At 45.4% G+C, this 19,488-nt stretch overlaps 1 protein-coding gene across 2 annotated transcripts in view; it reads right to left on the bottom strand.

Annotated features, from left to right (window-relative positions):
- Positions 1-19,488, bottom strand: part of ABCA1 (ATP binding cassette subfamily A member 1) — a 97,576-nt gene that overhangs the window by 4,534 nt on the left and 73,554 nt on the right. Inside the window, exons 22-46 of one of the 2 annotated variants that reach the window (XM_062598928.1) lie at positions 19,006-19,143; positions 17,726-17,946; positions 17,207-17,279; positions 16,472-16,674; positions 15,333-15,381; positions 14,280-14,393; positions 13,797-13,945; positions 13,140-13,264; positions 12,633-12,731; positions 11,416-11,605; positions 11,167-11,261; positions 10,736-10,768; positions 9,928-10,033; positions 9,153-9,227; positions 8,519-8,688; positions 7,090-7,267; positions 5,974-6,089; positions 5,744-5,888; positions 4,280-4,403; positions 3,553-3,682; positions 3,319-3,439; positions 3,075-3,137; positions 2,427-2,533; positions 1,884-2,025; positions 453-587 (exon numbers count right to left, since the gene is read on the bottom strand). In XM_062598928.1, the coding sequence (XP_062454912.1) occupies positions 453-587; positions 1,884-2,025; positions 2,427-2,533; positions 3,075-3,137; positions 3,319-3,439; positions 3,553-3,682; positions 4,280-4,403; positions 5,744-5,888; positions 5,974-6,089; positions 7,090-7,267; positions 8,519-8,688; positions 9,153-9,227; positions 9,928-10,033; positions 10,736-10,768; positions 11,167-11,261; positions 11,416-11,605; positions 12,633-12,731; positions 13,140-13,264; positions 13,797-13,945; positions 14,280-14,393; positions 15,333-15,381; positions 16,472-16,674; positions 17,207-17,279; positions 17,726-17,946; positions 19,006-19,143 (3,101 nt within the window). Of the gene's footprint in view, positions 1-452; positions 588-1,883; positions 2,026-2,426; positions 2,534-3,074; positions 3,138-3,318; positions 3,440-3,552; positions 3,683-4,279; positions 4,404-5,743; positions 5,889-5,973; positions 6,090-7,089; positions 7,268-8,518; positions 8,689-9,152; positions 9,228-9,927; positions 10,034-10,735; positions 10,769-11,166; positions 11,262-11,415; positions 11,606-12,632; positions 12,732-13,139; positions 13,265-13,796; positions 13,949-14,279; positions 14,394-15,332; positions 15,382-16,471; positions 16,675-17,206; positions 17,280-17,725; positions 17,947-19,005; positions 19,144-19,488 lie in introns of both variants that reach the window. The other variant, XM_062598927.1, reaches the window with a different exon arrangement.

Here is a 19,488-nt window from a genome sequence, read left to right on the forward strand (position 1 = left end):
AGTAATCCTTATGTTTTTCCAAAGAATCATAAAACCTCTACTTCCACTTTCACAGAATTATTAGAAACAGTAGGCTGGTTCTCATGGGCAGTAAGATTTGCTTGTATCATAAAACCTGAAAATTCTGGAAAGCTGTACCTTTTTGTAAGTACACGGAAATCCTAACAGTGGAACTCACATGCTGAAGATGCTATAATGTTTGGTAGTTTGTCAATATGTTTGAGCCCCCTCACTTCCCCAGCAAATCTGCAGGAATAGAAGCCTGGAGGCATGCTATAGTTTGACCCTACATTTCCCAACAGAAAGTCTTTCACTGCATATATTCATTGCTCATATTTAAGTGACTAATCAAGTATTTAAATGTTAGCTGGCGATCAAGTATCCAGTCTTCACTCAAACCTGATTTCTGCTTTTCACTGGAAAATGATAATATGCAGGTCTTGCAAACTCACCAGGAATACCACAGGTGGTCCCCCAATGAGGGCAATTGCTGTGGAGAGCTTGCGTCTGTTCCCCCCGCTGTAGTTCCCTGCATATTTTTCTCCGTATTTCACAAGGCCCAGTTTCCGAATTGCCCATTCACCAACCTGCAAGAGATAGCATACCACCCTCCTGCAACCGAGCACTGCAGCATCTCTGTAGTGCAGTTTTCCTTACGTGCTTTGGCCTTACCAGATTTTGGGGAATGACCACTCATCCAAGGTGCTAATTTGGCATGGATCTGGGTTTTGAAATACCTTGTTCACCTTTAGACCAGGATACACAAAATCCTGCCTCTGGGTGCCCTGATGGCTGCAGCTTGATGAGTTGCTGCACATCAGTTGACCACAGTAACTACTAGTGTAGTGCTCTTTGCAGCACCTGCGTAACTACAGCTGGCTTCAGCTAGCTTTCCAGTTGCAGTGGTCTAGCAGAGGGCACACAGTCCCTGCCAACACCTAGCAACTGCACCATGCTCCTGAGCCCTGCATGTAGGCGAGGAGGACCTGTCATCACTGGGCAGTATTAGTAAGCCTGCCAACTGGCAGGCACTGTTACCGTAGACCCTAAAACACACCTAAGAGAGGTGATTCAATTACTACCTGAATCACACTTGGCACCGGGGTCCTTTTCACACAGAGCTTGCAGGAACATAGTGCAGAGCAAGGTGAACATAGTGCAGAGCAAGGTGCCCATGACCATCATGGAGCTTGTACCTTACACTCATCACTAATCTTGTAGAGGGGTTCTCACTACCTGGGCATCCCATAGGCACCTTCTACAGCAGGGGCTGCAGATGTCACTTTCCTTTCTACAGCAGTTCATGTTCTGCTGTGCCCAGGATAGAGATGGTGAAAACTGCTGTTAGCTCAGTGAAGCACCATGCACGAACTATATGACACCAGCAGTGATCATTACTAACGGCCTAAAGACTCTTCAGTGTAACCCCATGCTGGATGTTGAAATAGCAGTACTTTAATGATACAGTGGGATCACTCGGAAAGATACGACAGCCACTGTGAGGTTTATGTTTTTCCCGGTTACTTCAGGGAATTAGCTCTTGGCAGTAAATGAGGCTTAGTATTAACTGCAGCTCCCCAACCCTTAAACTTCCACAGGAAAAAAACTGTTTGATGAGAAAGTGCATCCGGTGCGGGAATGCATGGCTTAAAATATCTGCCCTTCCATCTGCTACACTTTGCTAGGCATCACTGGAAAAAAAAAAAAAAAAAATCAAGGACACAACTTTAGTTTGCCCTGGAAGAAAAGGGGGTCGTATTTCACCAGCTGATACCTTCATCAGCTGCCTAGACTATCACTGCACTGTGTGTATGCCCAGGGAGGGTGCCTGTTAGTGGGAATTAAGGGTCATGGGGGCAGTCTATGCTCTCCATCTCCTTTACCTTGCAGACTTCTTTCTCTGGAACTCCTCTCAAGAGCGCAAAGAACTCCAGGTGTTCTCGCCCTGTTAGCAATTCATTAACAGCATCAAACTGTGGACAGTAGCCCATGTTCTGGTGGACTTCTTGGATGTTGGACAAGATACTGCAAGAGAAAAACTACCTTTGTTAGGATTTTATAAAGTGCACCCTGCCATTTTAGGTAATGAAAGGAAGAAGCTGAATTGGTAGTTTTAGAATCCTTGGACTAAAAAAATTTGGGATTCTAAAAGTCTGTATGGGCCAAATTAATTGTCTTAAAATATGACTTTTAAACATGATGGGTGCAGGTATTCAAAAGTGACTGTCGGATTAAATCTATTTTCAAAAGCAACTGTATTTTACCAAGCTCTGTAAGGGGCTGAAGCAAATGCCTAGAGTTCAAAAAGGCAAATGTGTGGCAGTTTATTCCTGCTAAAAGTGGAACAAAGGCTGTGAAACCTGGAGGAGAAAACAGCCAAGGATTTTACCTGACATACAGCACAGGAAAGATGCATAGTTTTTCACCTGTTTCCTTTGAGGAAAGCTTCTCCTCCTGTCACATCTGTATCACCAGTTAGCATCTTGAAAGTGGATGACTTGCCAGCACCATTTACTCCCAGGAGCCCAAAGCACTGGGGATATAGAAGAACACAGTGTGTCTGAGAAAAGGATTTGTCTGCAGAGTTTTCATCACTGACGGATGTGTAAGAGGAGGGAACAAGCTCAACCCCCAGGACAGTTGGAGGGAATCAAGAGAAGACTGAATTCCCACGGCTTTCAAAGGTTCTTCTTCATTTTCAGAACAAACTTCCAGTCTCTCATTTCAAGCACAAATCTTTAGACTGGGAGATGGAATGAACTGCGCTCTCCCAACTGAGCTAAATGGAACACACTGCCACTGTTGTGAGCCCAGGTACTGTTGTAGTGCCACCACAGTGCATCTGTGCCAAATGCTGGAGGGTGCTATTATTTAGCCTCTGGTCCTAGACACTGAGAAATTCATTATCATCTTTAAATTAAGAGAGGGACTGACAGAGAAACTGCTTAAACTACCAGTCCATTCTCTTCACTGTAAGCTGATCATTTGTCTCTGATCTCATTCTACTCCATCCTTTTTGTTGCTCTTCAATACTACTGTAATAGCAAGGCAAGGAGTCTGACAAATAATCTTACCTCTCCAGGGGGGATTCCAACACAGATCCTATCAACAGCTGGCTTTCGCTTCATTCTGTAAATCTGAAACCAGAAAACAAAACAAAAAAAATGAGAACATCAGTGGAAAAGAAAACTGCAGAACCATACCTATTAAACAATCCAAACATGCTCCAGTTTTGATCCCACTAAACTCCTGTGAATGGTGCCCAGGCCAGACTGCATGGGTCTGTGCCAGAAAGGCTTGGAGACAAATTGCTGTAACCTTGGTCAGCTCCTTGATTTCCAAGATGTCACTCTGTCCTCCTCCACTAATTATCCTCTGTCTCTCTCTGGTTACATCCTCATCTTCATCATTCACAGGAGGCAGCTTGGCATAGACAGGCCTGCAGAGGGCAACATGATGAAGCATTAACAGAAGAAGATGGAGCCTTCATAGTTCATGGCGGACGCCAAGGAAAACATGTCTACCATAGTAAACTGGAGCAGAACAACCCACCTGGGTTTGATGAAGAACCTGTACTGGATGAGCACAGTGATGACAAAGAAGACTACGCCCTCCACCGCCATAGCAAAGAGGTTTCTCCCCACGAGGTCCCATGACAGAGGGGACACAAAACGATTTTCTCCTGTCAAGATGAGACACAGAGCACAGTCACTTTCCCAGAACAATAGGCTTGCACTCCTTCCTGCAGAGATCACCATACTGAGCACTCAGGCAACTGCAGAGTGGTGCATGGGAGGAATATAGTGGGCCACACATGGGCCCGGTTATGGGTAGGTGTGTATCTTCTTACTATAGCAAAGCCAAGACTGGACACATGCTCTTAGGAATAAGTGACACAGGCGAAGAGAGTTTGCAGTCTGCCAAACTCATGCCTGGCACTGGCCATAAAGCCCAGAAAAAAATCCAGCTCTCCAGAATCTCACATACTTCTGCTCAGCCTAATAATCTCATCCGTGCAATCTACCTTATATATTTTTAATTAATACCCCTAATTACTCAAAATTTTGGGGGTCTAACAGCCAGAACCTTTCCAAGCCTCATAACAACTTGAATAGGACAGCTGTGAAGACATGCTAGCTTTGATCAAATCTCTGTGCTGCAAACTGAGCACCTTCAATTACTGGTAATTCAGAGGAGCAAGTGGTGCTCATATGGGGCAGACTCGACCTTTCTGTGTTCTGTTCAGGCCGTTGTGTCTGTCCTACACAAGTTCACTTACCAAATCTCTCCAGAGCATCAGCCATAGCCTGGTTTTTCACCATGTCAATAAGTCCCCGCCCCAGGCAGAAGTGGGGGAAGATGAGGAAGACAGACTTCAGGATGTCATTGATGTTGTTCAGCTTCTGTTAAGACAAAACCAAGCACCAATGAGCCATCTCAGCTGGGAGCAGCCAGCATTTGTTGAGTGTGACCTGGGCTGTGAATGACCACAGCAACACTGAACCCAGCAAAAACTCAAGGATTACAAATGCTGCCCCAAGAGCCAGTACAAGGGCTCCTGTGAACAGTCAGTGCTGTTCTTGCTCTGCTCAAGATACTGTTAATACAAACAAACTGTACCGAAAGAGAGATCCCTCCAAATGTTCACAGTCTAAAAGGCACACTCTGCAAATGAAGAACATGTGCAGAAGAGCCACAGGTTAAGGAGAAGGAAGAAGGCTGTGCTTGCACAGACTGGCCATCTCAGTGGCTGTGGGTAGTCCCTTCCCTAGCTAATGTCAAGTCAATATGTGATGCCCTGCCCTCCTCCTTTGTTTTCTTCCAGTTTTTGTCTCTCATTTCCAAGCAAACACATGTTGGCTTTGTTAACTACCCAGCCCACAGGTTTGATCAAGAGCAGCCTGAAGAAGGGTTTCTATTTTTGTATGTCACTCATCTTCAAGCATGCTCATGTTTTTACTGAGCTAAGACAAGCCTTGGCACAGAAGGGATCATTGCCAGGTACTGCCTCCTCACCCTCCACACTGTGGTTCAACAGATAGGTTAGTCCCACAGGGTCCTTCACCTCTTCTCCATATAGAGCACTCCCCAGCAATATGTATCAAATGAGGTGTGATAAGCATGTTGCATACAGAGATGAGAGGAATTTGCACCATCCTCATTAGACATCTGGTCTTGGAAAAAATGTGAGGTGCGTAAGTTCTCAGCACAGTCAATGGAGAGGTATCTACCTCTGAAGGCATGACTGATGGCAGCTAAATCTAATTCTTGAAATGGCCTGTAGTAGACAGAGACTGTCTCTCATGAAGAATATACAGGAAAACCCATTTAAATATACGAATGAAAGAGAACATGGAGGAAAAAAAACCTTTTTTACTCCAGGGGTGATTGAACACTGAAACAGGCTGCCCAGAGAGTAGGCTGTGGAGTCTCTGTCTTCAGAGATATTCAAAACATGACTGAACAAGATTCTGGCCAAACATCTTTAGTTGACTCCATTTTGAGCAGTAAGGGTGGACTAGAAAATCTCCAGAGGAGCCTCCAACCTCAACCATTCAGTGAATATTGCTGAAATGGACTTTAACCCATTTCCACCAGAACTTAGTTTAATCCCCTACATTAATTTGTGCATACAAGCTGGAGACTAGCTTTGCTGGGGAACTGGCTGCTAAGGGCAACGTGTCACCAACATGGAATCAGGTATTGATGACACAGGCAGTGAAAAGCTTATGGTGAAACATACATTATTAGTGAAGAGCTCCAGGACAAAGGTAGCCACGCTACCGTTGATGCCAATGAAGAGATTCACGCTGGTCAGTACAACATATGCTGTGCTGGGGATTTTGAACACGAAGGAGGCTGGGTACATGAGAGGGGTGATGGACCACCTGCCAAAAGGAAAAACTGCAACATCAGACAAGTATTTTCCAAGTCTAAGTGCCTCCCCAGTTAGGCTTGTGAGAAGTCCCTTACCCATACAGAAGCAAAAGAAGGGCCAGCACAGGTAGGTTGGAAGAAGACACATAGGACTTCTGCTGGAAGCAGATGAATATGATGATAACTAGCGTTGCTGGAACAATGTAGTTGCACTGTAAGGTGAAAGACAATGGCTTCACATTTGTTTCCAGAAGATGAAATCAAAAGTATCTTTCTTCCCTGAACCAGTGGTTTTCAACATTCTTCAGTGTTTTCAGAACTGCTTTCAATGGGAGACTATCTTAGCAGTGTCATACAGTGTACTACTATACATGCATTTTTTCGTTCCTCTAGAGGTAGTCAGTAGATTCACAGAGGTTTTGGTCACCACAAATTGCACAACCCTGCTTTGTATACAGCAGAACAAGTGACTACAGAAAAATATTTGAGAAGGCTGGTATTTAAAGTTACATAATAAATGCTGGGGATGGAGCTTACAGCCACCCCACATCCTCTGACCTATGTTTATTATCCCATTCAAGTGAACCACTGACTTAAAAAAGTACATGCAGAAGGCGTTAAGCACAGTTGTTATTCTCCACATTTATGTAGTGTCCATTAGCTCCAACTGCACTTTGCACCTTAGTGCAATGGACATCTGCAAATGGAGCAGAGGATAGTCCCTGTCCTGACAGCCTTACTGGAAATGAAAAGACAAGTGTTTTCAGGCAAAACTGACAGACGCAGAGGCGAAAAGCCTTGCTCAAGGTCTCCTAGCAGTTCAGCAGCATAACTAGTTCTCAGATTCACATACCAGTTCCTTCACTAGCCTCCACCAACTGTACTGTCACATCATGCATTCCTCACTATGATATTTACACTGAAGGAGAAAATGTTTGCTTTCCAGTACCCTATAAATAGCATGCATGCCTAAAAGCCCACAGAACATTGGATACAGCTGTAGTAGCTGCCCTGGTTTATGCCAAAGCTGACTAGTTTCATAAAGAAAGAAATGCTCCATCAGGAGATGGACCATCCCAAAGGGAACCACATTCCTTCTCAGACATAACTGTTCTCAGAGGAAGATACCATGCCTTTCATGAAACAGCCTCTCATCTAGCCCTCAGCTCAGTAATCATATCTCCTAATCATATGGTGCAGTCCAGCCCTTACCATATCCCAGACAAAGTTGGCCAGCCAGTAGATCACTGGTCTCACACCGCTGATGAACTGCAGGTGTTTGGCCTTGCTGACACGTTCCTGGATGAGGAAGACCACAAAGCTGGCAGGAACAAAGGACATGGCAAAGATCACACAGATGGAGACAAGGACATCCACAGACGTGGTCATCCTGCACAAAAGAGAACAGAAGCAAGTGCTTGTATGCTGCTGCTGTCTCCCTTGAGATAAGGCAGGACAGCTCATACAGGGAAGTGCAGAAATTGGCTCTCCTTCTGCTACCCTTATTTTTCAGGGTAAAGGATGACAGCACCAGGGCATGTTAATCGCAGAATTGTTCTCTAGCAGCATAACAACAGGAACTTGCACAGCCTTTCGGCATTTCAAAGACTTCACCACAACGTGGAGATCTTCAGCTGATGACTTAAGCATGACACTCCACTTTCTGCCTTTCCTTTTACCACCTTCTGTTACTTTATTTACCACTTAATGTATGTACTTTTTAAGTTTAAAGATATCTCTGCCACTCATCTTCCAATTCTCTGCTAGATCTGAAAGATGTACCTGTTGTTTATGAGCCCTTGGCTAGGTTGTGACAGTAGTGGATTAGTCAATGCCTCACTGGTAGAGAGTAAGCCCTGTGCATTACTGCATGCCTCCTAGGGTAGGACAGTGGACAAAACTGAACAGGACCCATCAACAGCTTTTAGTCAAGTGTTAACATCCTGGAACAAGAGAGCAGGAACCCTGATGAGTCCAGGTTCCTGCAGCCTTTGAGAACCTATGGCTGAGAGAGAAAGGAGGGGTTACACAGTTGAAATTCCTCAAGGAGAACATCAGGGGTTTATGCTGGTTCTTAAAAATCACAGAGAGCTTAGAGGGGCTCAGAGATAGCAGAAAGCTTGCACAATAGTAAGAAATAGGAAGCCACATTCATACAGCAAACACAGGTTCCTTTTAGCTCTGTGATCATGAGGAAGAGCCTCGCTACAAGCATCTCTAGCTCCCTGGAGGAAAATTACTGAAGCCCAGAGAACACAGAGGTGGTAAAGCAATGCAGTATGCTGTTTGACAAAGCCGATCGTGTTTGCACAAACTACCAGGAACAGTGACTTCTAAGCCCTGGCTAAACCAGTGTTGTCTCTGTGCTTGGGTCTGTCAGCCCCCTTGAGAAATCAGGGATAAACTACAGTTCACAATGATGGGAATGCCTAAGTATTAGAGTTTAACAGTAGCGCTGTTCAACAGCAAAAGCTCAACAATATGTGCTACAGCCTGCTCAAACCACAACAAATAAGTCAGTATGGTAGAGCCTAAATAACACGCGCTGCTGATTGTCCACCAATGCATCTGTAATGGGACTATGACTTTCCCTGTGTCACCTGTTGAATCCCAACCCACTCATGCTCGCAACAGGACTTACAGGGCCACTTCAGAGAGCTGCTGCTTGGTGAGGTTGAGGGGGTGGTTGAAGGCAGTGATCCCATAAGCACTGGGGTTCTTGCCCTGCTGCAGGTTCGCCCGGAGGATGGCATTGTTTATCACATTCAGGAAGGAGGCAATGGCATGCCAGCCCTTGTTGTTGAACCACACCTGCAAACCATCATATCAGCATCAGGAAGGCACTAGACACAACTGCTACCCAACAGGTTCTTAAGCCCTTCAGAGCATCGCTTCCTCAAATGAAGATATATCATTTTATTCCACTTCCTTTTAGCTACAGTTTGCTCAGGGTCAGGACATACAGTCTGACCAATGACCGAAGTCATTGCTAGAAGAAAGACGATGCTCCCTGCCTCTGATGCACTAATCCAGCACAGAAATCCTTTTGGCTGCTGGGACTTACAGCTGGACTCCAGAGGAGAAATGGATCTGGGGGACTTCACGTAAGAAAACAAGTTGCATTTGCTCTTCTAGCAAGCAAATAACTTAAATGCAAACAGCTCTGACCTGCACAGTTGGCCAAGGCAAACTGCTTGAACACTGCTAACAAAAAATAACTCCAGGCTACCACAGCATCAAATAGCAGGTACAGCAGTGGGGGTAAAGTGATTTACCTTTACGTTGTTCTTTGCATCCAGGCCTTTCATGAAACTTGCCAAATTGCTGAGAAACCGATCTCCAGAACTTCCCTGCAAACAGCACCGAAAGAGATGGTTACTTCCTCTCTGAGAGAACTTTTGCTGCAGGTCCTGGAGTCTGGGATAACATAATGTTTTACTTGGCTCTGACAAAGGTTTCTTTCCATTCTGCAGTCTAGATTCTCCAAGCCAGAGGGGACAACATGGCTAAGAAGCTGCAGCTTCTCTCTGTCCCCATTCACTCTGCAGTCCCAATGGTAAGAGAGGTTTGCTCTTTTTTTTCCCCAGTAGCTATTGTCAAGGAGGGCAACCTCCAGAGACATTACAGCCTGGAGGCACATTCAGGAGAAAGTGGCCCAAATTCTCTTCTGAGCCTAGATAAATTCAGCACAGAAAGGCTGAACTGAGGTTTCAGTGCAGCTGGCAACAGATCGTTTCCTGAGATTTCCAGACTTTTCCTGAGTTTCCTGAGATAGCATGCTTCCCTGTCATAATCTCCATTCACTTGCAACTGGCGTCAGGCAAGATCCACATCACCAATGTAGGCTGTGCAAATCTCAGCTGAGCAGGTCCCCAACGCTTCTGCTAATCCCAAACACCAGCTTGGGAACCCCAGCTCAAAGAGGCTGAAGAGAAGCCACTGGACTGGTAACATACACACTCCTCTCATTTTAGAGTTTCCAGTCATTTCTCAAGTAATAGGACTTTGTCACCATAGTGTAATCTGGGTTTATGAGGGACAGCTGCTTACCTGTGCTAGCTCCAAGATTTTCTTCACTTGTTTAATGGCATCAGTGACTTCATGGCTTGGAGGAAGCATGAGGGAACTGCTGGCTCCCAGCGAAAAGCCACCATACCTGACAGTAGATGTAGAGGTTGAAGCACAGATATGAATACACTCTGGCCTCCAGAAAAGGCCACTTCTCCTCCCTTCTCAAATCTCTCATCTTCCTGCACTATATCCAAGGCAAGTGGCCCCACTCTTACAAAAATGGCTAGTTTTGGCTTTCCCACACTGCCTCTTAGCTCTGCTTCTTCTACTCGTTATTTCTGGTGTTAAACACCCAGTTTAGGCAAGAGATTACTTAGTGTGGTGCCTGCAACAGCACAGATTGCATTTGACGAATGTGGCTGTCTAGTGTTCCCTGTGTGGGAACAGCAGGAAATCCCCCCGTTTTTTGCCCTTGCTTAGTGAAAAGCACCTCCCATCACAGAGTATTTGCAAGCTGGTCCTGCAAGCCTGCTCTACTCACTCTGCAAGGCAGGCAGACTTTGCAGTCACGGGCTCTGGATTTGTCCCAGTTTATTCTCAGAACTGCTACCAAACACTCAACAACTGGGAGCCATCAATTATTCTAGTGCTTATTTTCTCCAGACTTTGTGAGAAATTCATCATGATTTTGAGATTTCTGTACAGGCTTCAGTTCTCATCAAAAGAAATTATTTACAACCAACTGTGCTGGTGTGTGGGGCTGGGTGGTGCTTGACCTGAATGCAGAACTGCTATATGCTCAAAAGCTAGCAGATACAGACAGGCTGAAGAAAAAGTAGTAACTCACCTGAACTCATTCACCCAGATCTTATTTTTTAAGCTGTGGAGACAGAAAAGAAAGAAGATATATTATACATCAAGCAAGTGGACAGGCAGACCCACCAACACTGCAGAAACATTCCCAGGGAAAAAAAAATGCAATAGCACCTCACACCAGGCATATATCCCACCACTCTTCTCTGACATAATCCCTGGACTTTCCTTCCAAACTTTCCCCTCACTCTGCCTACAAGCTCCAAGACATCCCCTGAGAGCTGCCACTGCTTTAGGCAGAAACACACCTGAGCTGTGGATCAGCATAGTCCTAGGAGCCAAGGGAGTTCGAACCATTGCTGAAAAGTTTGGGTTGCCCAAGGGTTTTTTTTGCCTGAGCAGTGCAACATCCCATTGATGGCAAGCTGCTTATCGTGGCGAGGGAAGGGTATGTTCAACAGGTACCTTTTCCCAATGATCTGTGCATAGGTCTTCACTAGATAGTCCGATATATTGCGGCCTGTCAGATTCTGGAGGATGTCAGCAGTGTCTTGCTCTCGCTGATGTCACCAGAGAAACAGAGAAAAACATCAGTCAGAAAATGTGGACGCTGAGTCAGATGAACTGTGCTCAGTGCTACACACACAATCATGGCCAGCCTCTTTGCTCTGCAGGAATGTTCCTCCCTGCAGGACCATCTGAACTCTCTCCTACCTGTGGGGGAGGCAGCCCGCCTGCACCAAGGGGACAAACAGGCAACATCTTCTTGATCTTCTCATTGCTGCACTCGCATGATGGGGAGGGGTTCTCCATGCTCCAGTTGCCCTTCAGGAAGATGTCCAGGACGGAGTCTGGGACCGAAGCCATGGTCCATTCCTTCTGCCCAGCAGTGCAAGGAGTGTCTCTGTGTCAGGACAGAGTCAAGACCAAAGGCAAATGTGTATTTTTAAAACAACTATGACAGCCTTTGCTTATATGCCATTTAATAACAGAAACCATGTTCCCTGAGAGGAGTGGAAGCTGTGATATGCAGTTGACTTTCAAAGGAACCTGAGCCAATGGAAACAAACAGCTCAAGAAAAACAAACTGGGTCCTACAGCTTCTAACAGAAGCTCCTACTGGGGTAAGAGAGAGCGAGTTTGGACAACACCAGGTAATGCTGAATGCCCCCTTTCTCTCATTGCTCCCAGGGCATGTCAAGTGCTTCATTTCAGCCAGGCCCAGAAAACACAGTGTCCAGACCTGGGAGAAACCCACAGCAGGCAGCCATTTCTTGGATGACACCTCTGCAGTACCATGATACTGCATTTCCCTCAGGCAGCATTAACAAGTCGATAATCTGCAGCTTCCTACCAGTGCCCATGGGTGGAGGGACCTAGCTCCTGTGCTCACTCAGCAGGACACAGCTTACTTCCCCTCCACAGGCCAGTGACAGAGCTGGGGGCTCCCACCCTCACCCCCTTCCCTATCTTTGCCTAAAATCGTGCAGCAAGCCAGTGGCAGAGTGAAGAAACAATACCCACTCCCATGGGTTCTCTACCCTGTCTGCTGGGGTTTGTGGCGGCTGGTGACCAGGGTTTCTAGCACAGGTAGAAACAGAGGATTGTGGAGCACAAACAGCTACAGAGAACACCACTGACTAACACGACTTTTTCCATGTTCTGGACTACACCAGTAACTCGAGCAAGAGACTTCTGCCTCCTCTCCACCTCTCTTATTCAAGGCTTGTTCTCAGACCCTGCTCTCTCAACATGCTGGGTACTGGCATGCTGGCTTTCTAGAAGCTCCCAAGCAGAAAAAAATAAATTAATTTGCAATCCTTTTGGCTTAAAGCCTGCCCTGATCATGCATGAGTAGCATCCCCTGAAGCTAAGTCTACAGGGTCATCAGAAGCCAGGATTGGTCCTTCCCAGGCTGCAGTTCTACTTACGGGATGGTATGTCCTTGCATACAGCGTGTCCCAAAGCCAGGCTTATTGAGAAGTGCATTCAAAAGCTTCTGAGTGCCTGCATCATCTGGAGCATCATTGCTACAGGTGCAGCAGAGAAATACCATCAGGTCATTGGGTAATGGACACACAGCAAAAACAGCAGGAGAGCAAGGCTCAGAGCGTGGAGAAAAAGTTCCAGAAAGGGAAATAACTGGAGATTTTCCTCTGCCAAACAGTTGGGCTGTGCACACAAACACACTCCTAGACGTCATTTATCTTTGTGCAAAGTATTACCAGAGTCCTACCACCATTCAGAAATGGGTATTGCTAGTGGTTATAGCTGGCGTTTAAAGGTCTAAAAAGGCAACAAAAGGATTCTGTTCAATTGTGCTTTGGACCTAGGCACAAAAACAAATTTAAATGATCTGGTAAAGATCATACTAAAGGTTAGTAGAAAAGAAAAGAATTGTAGCATTTAGCACCATATCTTGGCTACAAGAAATGTACCTGATAAAAGTATATTGCTCATCATACATCCAGGGCTGTAATTCCAAGCTGGGATACTTCCCAAAGGGAGGAACAATCAGGCTGAACATGAGAGCAATACACACGAACACAGCTGGCAGCACAATCTGAAATTGCAAAGGGAGAGCAAACTTTCTTTACAGTGAGTATTTCCAGGAGTATCAGCAGTTTCAGGTGAGCCATTTAATGGGTCAAGACTTTTATCACAGTTTCCCAGGAAAGGCTTTTACTATTTATCAAGGCATCTCTAGACACCGAGACAGACTTATCCTGGCATGCAATCAGGGCACTTTGGGGGGATATAGAGGATTCAGGTCCAATTGCTGCTCTCAAAGGCAGAGTTTGGATTCAAACTTTAATTACATCCTTCCCACGAGTGTTCTAACAATATGGCTATCATCTAATTCCTTTCTCTCTCTTTTTCCTTTCTAATTCCTTTCTCGCTCTCTCTCACTGTCTCAACAACAAAAACAAAGATAAAAAACTTGCACAGGCCTCCTTTTGCTGACATGGGTGATGAAGATCAGTTTTAAGGCCTTGGGTTGTCTTGAGGTTTCCTGGCCACCTTCAACCCTCAACTTAACACAAGGCCCAAAGACATTCTGGCCACGGGACCCTGCACATGCCCGATGCTCTCACCTGAGCAAAGAAGCCCTTCCGGCTTCGCTTGGCGATGAGCAACCTCTTCCACAGGAGAGCCACGAACTGCTGTTGGGTGAGCTTCCAACCCTTCATCTGGTAGGAGCCCTTCCCATCCATCCCGCTAAGAAGGTCAGTCTCTCTGGACTCTGCTGGCAATGAGGAAAAAATGACCCTCACACACTCGCAAGATGTTTCCTGGCCACTTGTTTGCTGGAGACATGGGGCAATGGTGGGAGCAGCTACTCTCACTTGTCTGAGAAGACGACAGCGAAGGGAGAGGGCAACAGAGACTCTCTCACATGTATTTTACCATTCTCTCTCCAAGCCTTGGGATGTGTAGGCTGCAGATACCACACTGCCCACGATTTCTAAATGCAAAAACGCTGCCACTCCTTCGGCAGTCTCAGCCTCATGATCAGCACTATTTATAATGTGAAAGAGTGTCCATAAGAGAAAAGTAGGTTTGAGTCACAGCAATACCTGGATCTACATCCGAATCATTAGGGTCAAATGCATCATCCTCTGTAAATGGACGAAGGCAGCTCTGTCTGTCTCCAAACACACGCCTGTTCCTTCTGGCTGGCAGGGTGCCATCTGAAGACGATAATGCAGTTATGGTTAGATCAACTGTTTCAGTTAATCATGATAATGAACCTTTTCAGGCTCCACTTAGTCCCAGAGCAAAGCAATATAATTTCCGTTCTGTATGACCCCATTTGCAAACTGAGGAGCTAGGCTGGAGTGATTCCAGTGCAAGAAAAATTAAAACCATCACTGCCATTTAGCAACAGATCATGCGTCTTGTGCACCATTTTTTTGCTGTTCTCCTAGAAGCTTCTTCCTGGACAACACTAGACATACTCTATTTTTTCTATTTAGCCATGCAGGCAGGCTGCTCTCAGTAAGAAAATGCTTGCTTACGATACATGTGAAACCAAGCACAAATTGCTAGTATTAGTTTATCCGGAAATGTTGGCCTGCGCACTCAGGGCAATGAGCCACTCTCAGAGCAAAGAGAAAAAGCTGGTGGGTCCGGACTCTGGACTAACCCTGTCAAAGAGCTCTTCCTTTTGTCAGAGCGCACAGTAGTGTCATGATACACTCAGAAACTAGAAACTCTCCCCTCTTATAAAGTAAACATGTTACCACTGAGTCAGTGGAAGATAACAGTAATACCAGCATAGTTTTAGGTACACTAATAACAAATATTTTGAGTCCTTAAAAATGCTACCACAGGAGTGCTCCAGTTCAACCTTGAACAGGATTTACCACATTTGGGCATGCGTCACTGTACAGCTAGTCATACTACTATACACAGAGGTCACCAACCTGCTCAAAGCTACTGACAGAAAACAGGAACACTCCTCATTGGATATACTTCTTTCTTCTCCAAGGAGTTATGTTCTGGACTGAGATTTTAATCCTAAATAACTAAGCCTTGTCAGCTACGTGCTTTAACAACACAAATGCCATGTAGGAGACAACTGCCCCCCTGAAGTCCCCTTCAATGCTGTAGAGGACAACTATACTCACCTGAGGTTTCTGCATCCACCCCACTATCATCAGCCACTTTGAGGAAGATCTGAAAGGCAGTAAGTGTCAGTGAAAATCAGAGGTGGACCAGTACTATAGGGACTGCTTCGGGCAATGCCATGACAGAGCCCAAGACCAACAGATGCAGCATGAGAACAGAGAACATGGGATTTGTCCCTGGGTGATGGAGGTGTGGATTTTGTGGCTTCTCTGCTACCTTTAATAGTACAGTTGGTAAGTACATATCAGGTCTTTCCCTCTTTCCAATGTCAATTCTCAGTAAATCTCAAACAAAAGCTACTTCCCATGCTTTGGAGAGCCTTGCTACTAAATTCATGGATCTCTACTTTCCTTCTAGTCAAAGGCAAGTCCTTCTACAGGAAGGAAAGTCTACAGTCCTTCTAGCCAGCACTGATGTGCCCACCCATGTTGGAGTATGAATCTTTGTGAAGCTTGTCCCCTGTGTCTCCTAAATCAGAAAGATCAGATTTTCAAACTGCAGATAACAGCAGCAAGGGCTATGCAGCCACTGGAAGGCTATACACAGGGCCTTCTAAACAAGGGACAGCAGTAATTAGCTGAACTTTCTTCATACTGTCAAGAAATGCAATGTCATTTCAGATAATCTGGGATGAAGTGCTTGACACTTGGGTGATAAATGAAAGGGCACTTACAAGGTGTAATAAAGTTACACAAAACAATCCTAAAAGTGTCCCTGATGAGTTGATGTGGCTTAAGGGTTCCTACAAAAAGCAGGTCTTCAGTATTGAACTGGACCTTTTCAGTAAAATGCAGTATGAAGCATCCCTAACAAATACCTCAAAGTTACACAGTCATCAGACTTGCACACAGTCATCAGGAGCCACTTTGCAGCCTTTCATCATATGGCACCTCACTGAAGTCCAGTTGACTAGAGAGATACTGTGCCTTCCTACACTACCTCTCAAGTTTTAATGTTTCTCTTTGAGCACGCAGACAGAGAGCCAATGAGAATCATTTGGAGAACAACACTGAGCTGCCTATCCCAAGATAAATAGGCAGATGCTAACAAGAATAAAAAGTAAGACTGTCTTGCTCTTGTTTTTGCAATCATTTATTTTACCTAGTCTAAGTTAAAATAGAAGCTTCAGCTCACTCACCTCCTCCAGAGTGGTTTCAGAAATGCCATAGCTGGAAATGCCAAGATCTGAGAGACGGTCATCAATTTCATGGAACAGCTCCACAAAAGCTCCCTCTTTAGCAGCTTTGTATGGCAAGACATAGGTTAACTCATGGCCAATGTCCTCCACCAGCTTAGCCTCAGGAACATGCTTTGTAATTAGATTTGAGATTGCAGAGACATCTAGAAGAATCAAAGGAAGAGATGATACTCACCTTCTTACTCTGTGAATCACATAGAGAGCTCAGGGTCTGAAAAATTTTGATGGAAGGAAAGAATGGAAAATAGGAATCTCTGGAAATTAGCACATCTCCATGGAAAAACTGGTTTCTCTTCCATATCTAGGAGAAGCTTGGACCTGAATTTAGCTATTCTTTTTGTTTGCAGAATTTAGGAGAACCAAATTCTCCTAAATTAGGAGGCCTGCACATCATGGATTTAAAGCTCACAGAAAACTTTACATATTGTCAACAGGCTTAGCAAGCACATTATCTTTGATAGCTATCAAATTTCAGGTCAATATGAGCCCAAAATGGCTCCTAAGAAAAATGTATTACTATCTGTGGATTTAAAAATATCAGCTCTATGAATTTCACAGTCTATCCAAGATTGTAACTAAACGGGCACAACAAGTTTAAGGCAATAGTCCAAGATCAAAGAAAGAGAAATGTTAGCACTGAGACTGAATCTCACAGATTCTTTTTCCAGGCCTCACCTATTGTTAAGGTGTCACTTTCGTGGTCACTGCCAAGGCCAGCATCAGAGCTGCTCTGGGAGACACTATCATCCTGGTCACAAAAAAGAAGACAATCATTGTTTCTGCTGTTTGATTAAAAAGGGAACTGATGCTATACTCTCTTTGGAACTCATCAAATGGTGCAGTATGCTGGATACTCCATAGAGGACTTAAAATGTAAAGATGACATACCACTGCAAAGAGTTTAAATACAAGTAAGAGGTCATGGTAATAGAAATAAATTTCACAAAAGGTGTATTTACTCTATTCCCTATCTTTCCAATCAACCTTGGAAGCAATGACATTAAGAGAAACTACAATGGAAGTGTTCTTCGCATGCAATAGTTTAAAAACAGTGATTTGCTTTTATATGCACTACCTCAGATCACATGTAGTTACAGAATAAGTGATTTCTTTTCAACACATTATACCCTGCTGCTTCCTATAAGCCTAAGATTTCAAATGAGAAGGACAAATATGAGTGGAAGTGGATAGTACCTTTTTCAGATAAGATACTGTGCTGCTGCTGTTTCGACAGGAGCTCAGGGAGGAATCCACGTCCTTCTTCACCAGGGTCAAATAATAGCCTGTTCCCAGCTGGTTCTTCAAGAACAGAGAAGAGCCAACACAGCACAGCTTGCCATGAGAAATGATAGCAATCCGGTCCCCCAAAATGTCTGCTTCATCCATGTGGTGTGTGGAGAGAATGATTGTCCGTCCTGGAAACAGGCAAAGGAAGACACTGCCAGTAAGTTAACTGTACCCATGCCTCTAAGCTTGGAAAGGCCACAGTCTTCTAGCTCTTGCCATAAAGGTGGGTGGGAGATTTATCCCACAAGTCTAGGCTCTTTTGAATGAGGTTGACAGTATCATAGAATCATAGAATCAGTGAGGTTGGAAGGGACCTCTGGAGATCATCTAGTCCAACCCCCCTGCTCAAGCAGGGTCACCTAGAGCATGTTAGACAGGGTTGCATCCAGGCGGGCCTTGAAGATCTCCAGAGAAGGAGACTCCACAACCTCTCTGGGCAACCTGTGCCAGTGCCCTGTCACTCTCACAGGGAAGAAATTCCCCCTCATGTTCAGGCGGAACTTCCTGTGCTTCAGTTTGTGCCCATTGCCTCCTGTCCTGTCACATGGGACAACTGAAAAGAGTTTGTCCCCGTCCCCTTGACACCCTCCCTTCAGGTGCTTGTACACACTGGTAAGATCCCCCCTCAGTCTTCTCTTCCCCAGGCTGAACAGGCCCAGCTCTCACAGCCGTTCCTCATAGGGCAGGTGCTCCAGCCCTCTGATCATCTTTGTAGCCCTACGCTGGACTCTCTGCAGTAGCTCTACGTTTCTCTTGTACTGGGGATGGAAAAGGTTCACAGGGATGTCACAGTCGGGATTCTCCCCACTCTCCACATGCTCTTCTCATGCTTAGCTAAAGCAAGTTGGTCTCACATCAGCAAACACGGCTGCACAGAGCAAGAGGGACTCTGCAACACACTGAGGAGGGATTTCTGATCTTAGATACTCTCACAGCCCAGTGAGGAACCTGGCTTGTTCACGAGCACTCTGACATGAACACAGTAAGAGAGGGCGAGTCAGTGAGTGATCAGAGCACGTGTCCCTCATGATCTTTGCTGCTATCCTCAACCTAGGCAACAACAGATTTGCAAAGACACATGGCTATCTTGAGAACGTGCTAGCTCCCCAAGCAGTCATAAATCACAGACTGATTTCCTTTTGTTTTCAGTACCACACTCACTGGAAGCAAGGAAAAAGAATGCCTACCTTGTCGATACTTCAGCAGCAATTCCCATATCCCTCTGCGAGAGTAAGGGTCCACCCCAGCCGTGGGTTCATCCAGAATGACAACCTTGGAGCCACCAACAAAGGCTAAGGCAACTGAGAGCTTCCTCTGCATGCCACCTGAGAGACACAACAAGACAGAGGTGTTCAGACCTACACAGTGAGCAGGGGAGCAGCACTTGATGCAGCAAGGTAAAAACCGATCGCTCCCAAAGAAAGCAGAATTGCACACTGATAAGATCAAGTGCTGCTGGTGTTTCAGGCCCCACAGGGTCTCATAACCTGCAGAGTAGGGGATAAATCAGCTGGAAGTTTTCCCCCAGTGGAGTCCACTTCTTCTTGTACTGTAGTAAACCCTGTCACGCAAACTCTTCCAAAGGTGGATCACATTGCATCTTAAAACCAGCAGCAACAAGTCCCCAGCTCAGGGATCTAACCATTTCTGAGGATCTAGAGCACAGGTAT

The sequence above is a fragment of the Rhea pennata genome, chromosome Z (genome assembly GCF_028389875.1).
Source record: "Rhea pennata isolate bPtePen1 chromosome Z, bPtePen1.pri, whole genome shotgun sequence".
Classification (NCBI taxonomy): domain Eukaryota; kingdom Metazoa; phylum Chordata; class Aves; order Rheiformes; family Rheidae; genus Rhea; species Rhea pennata.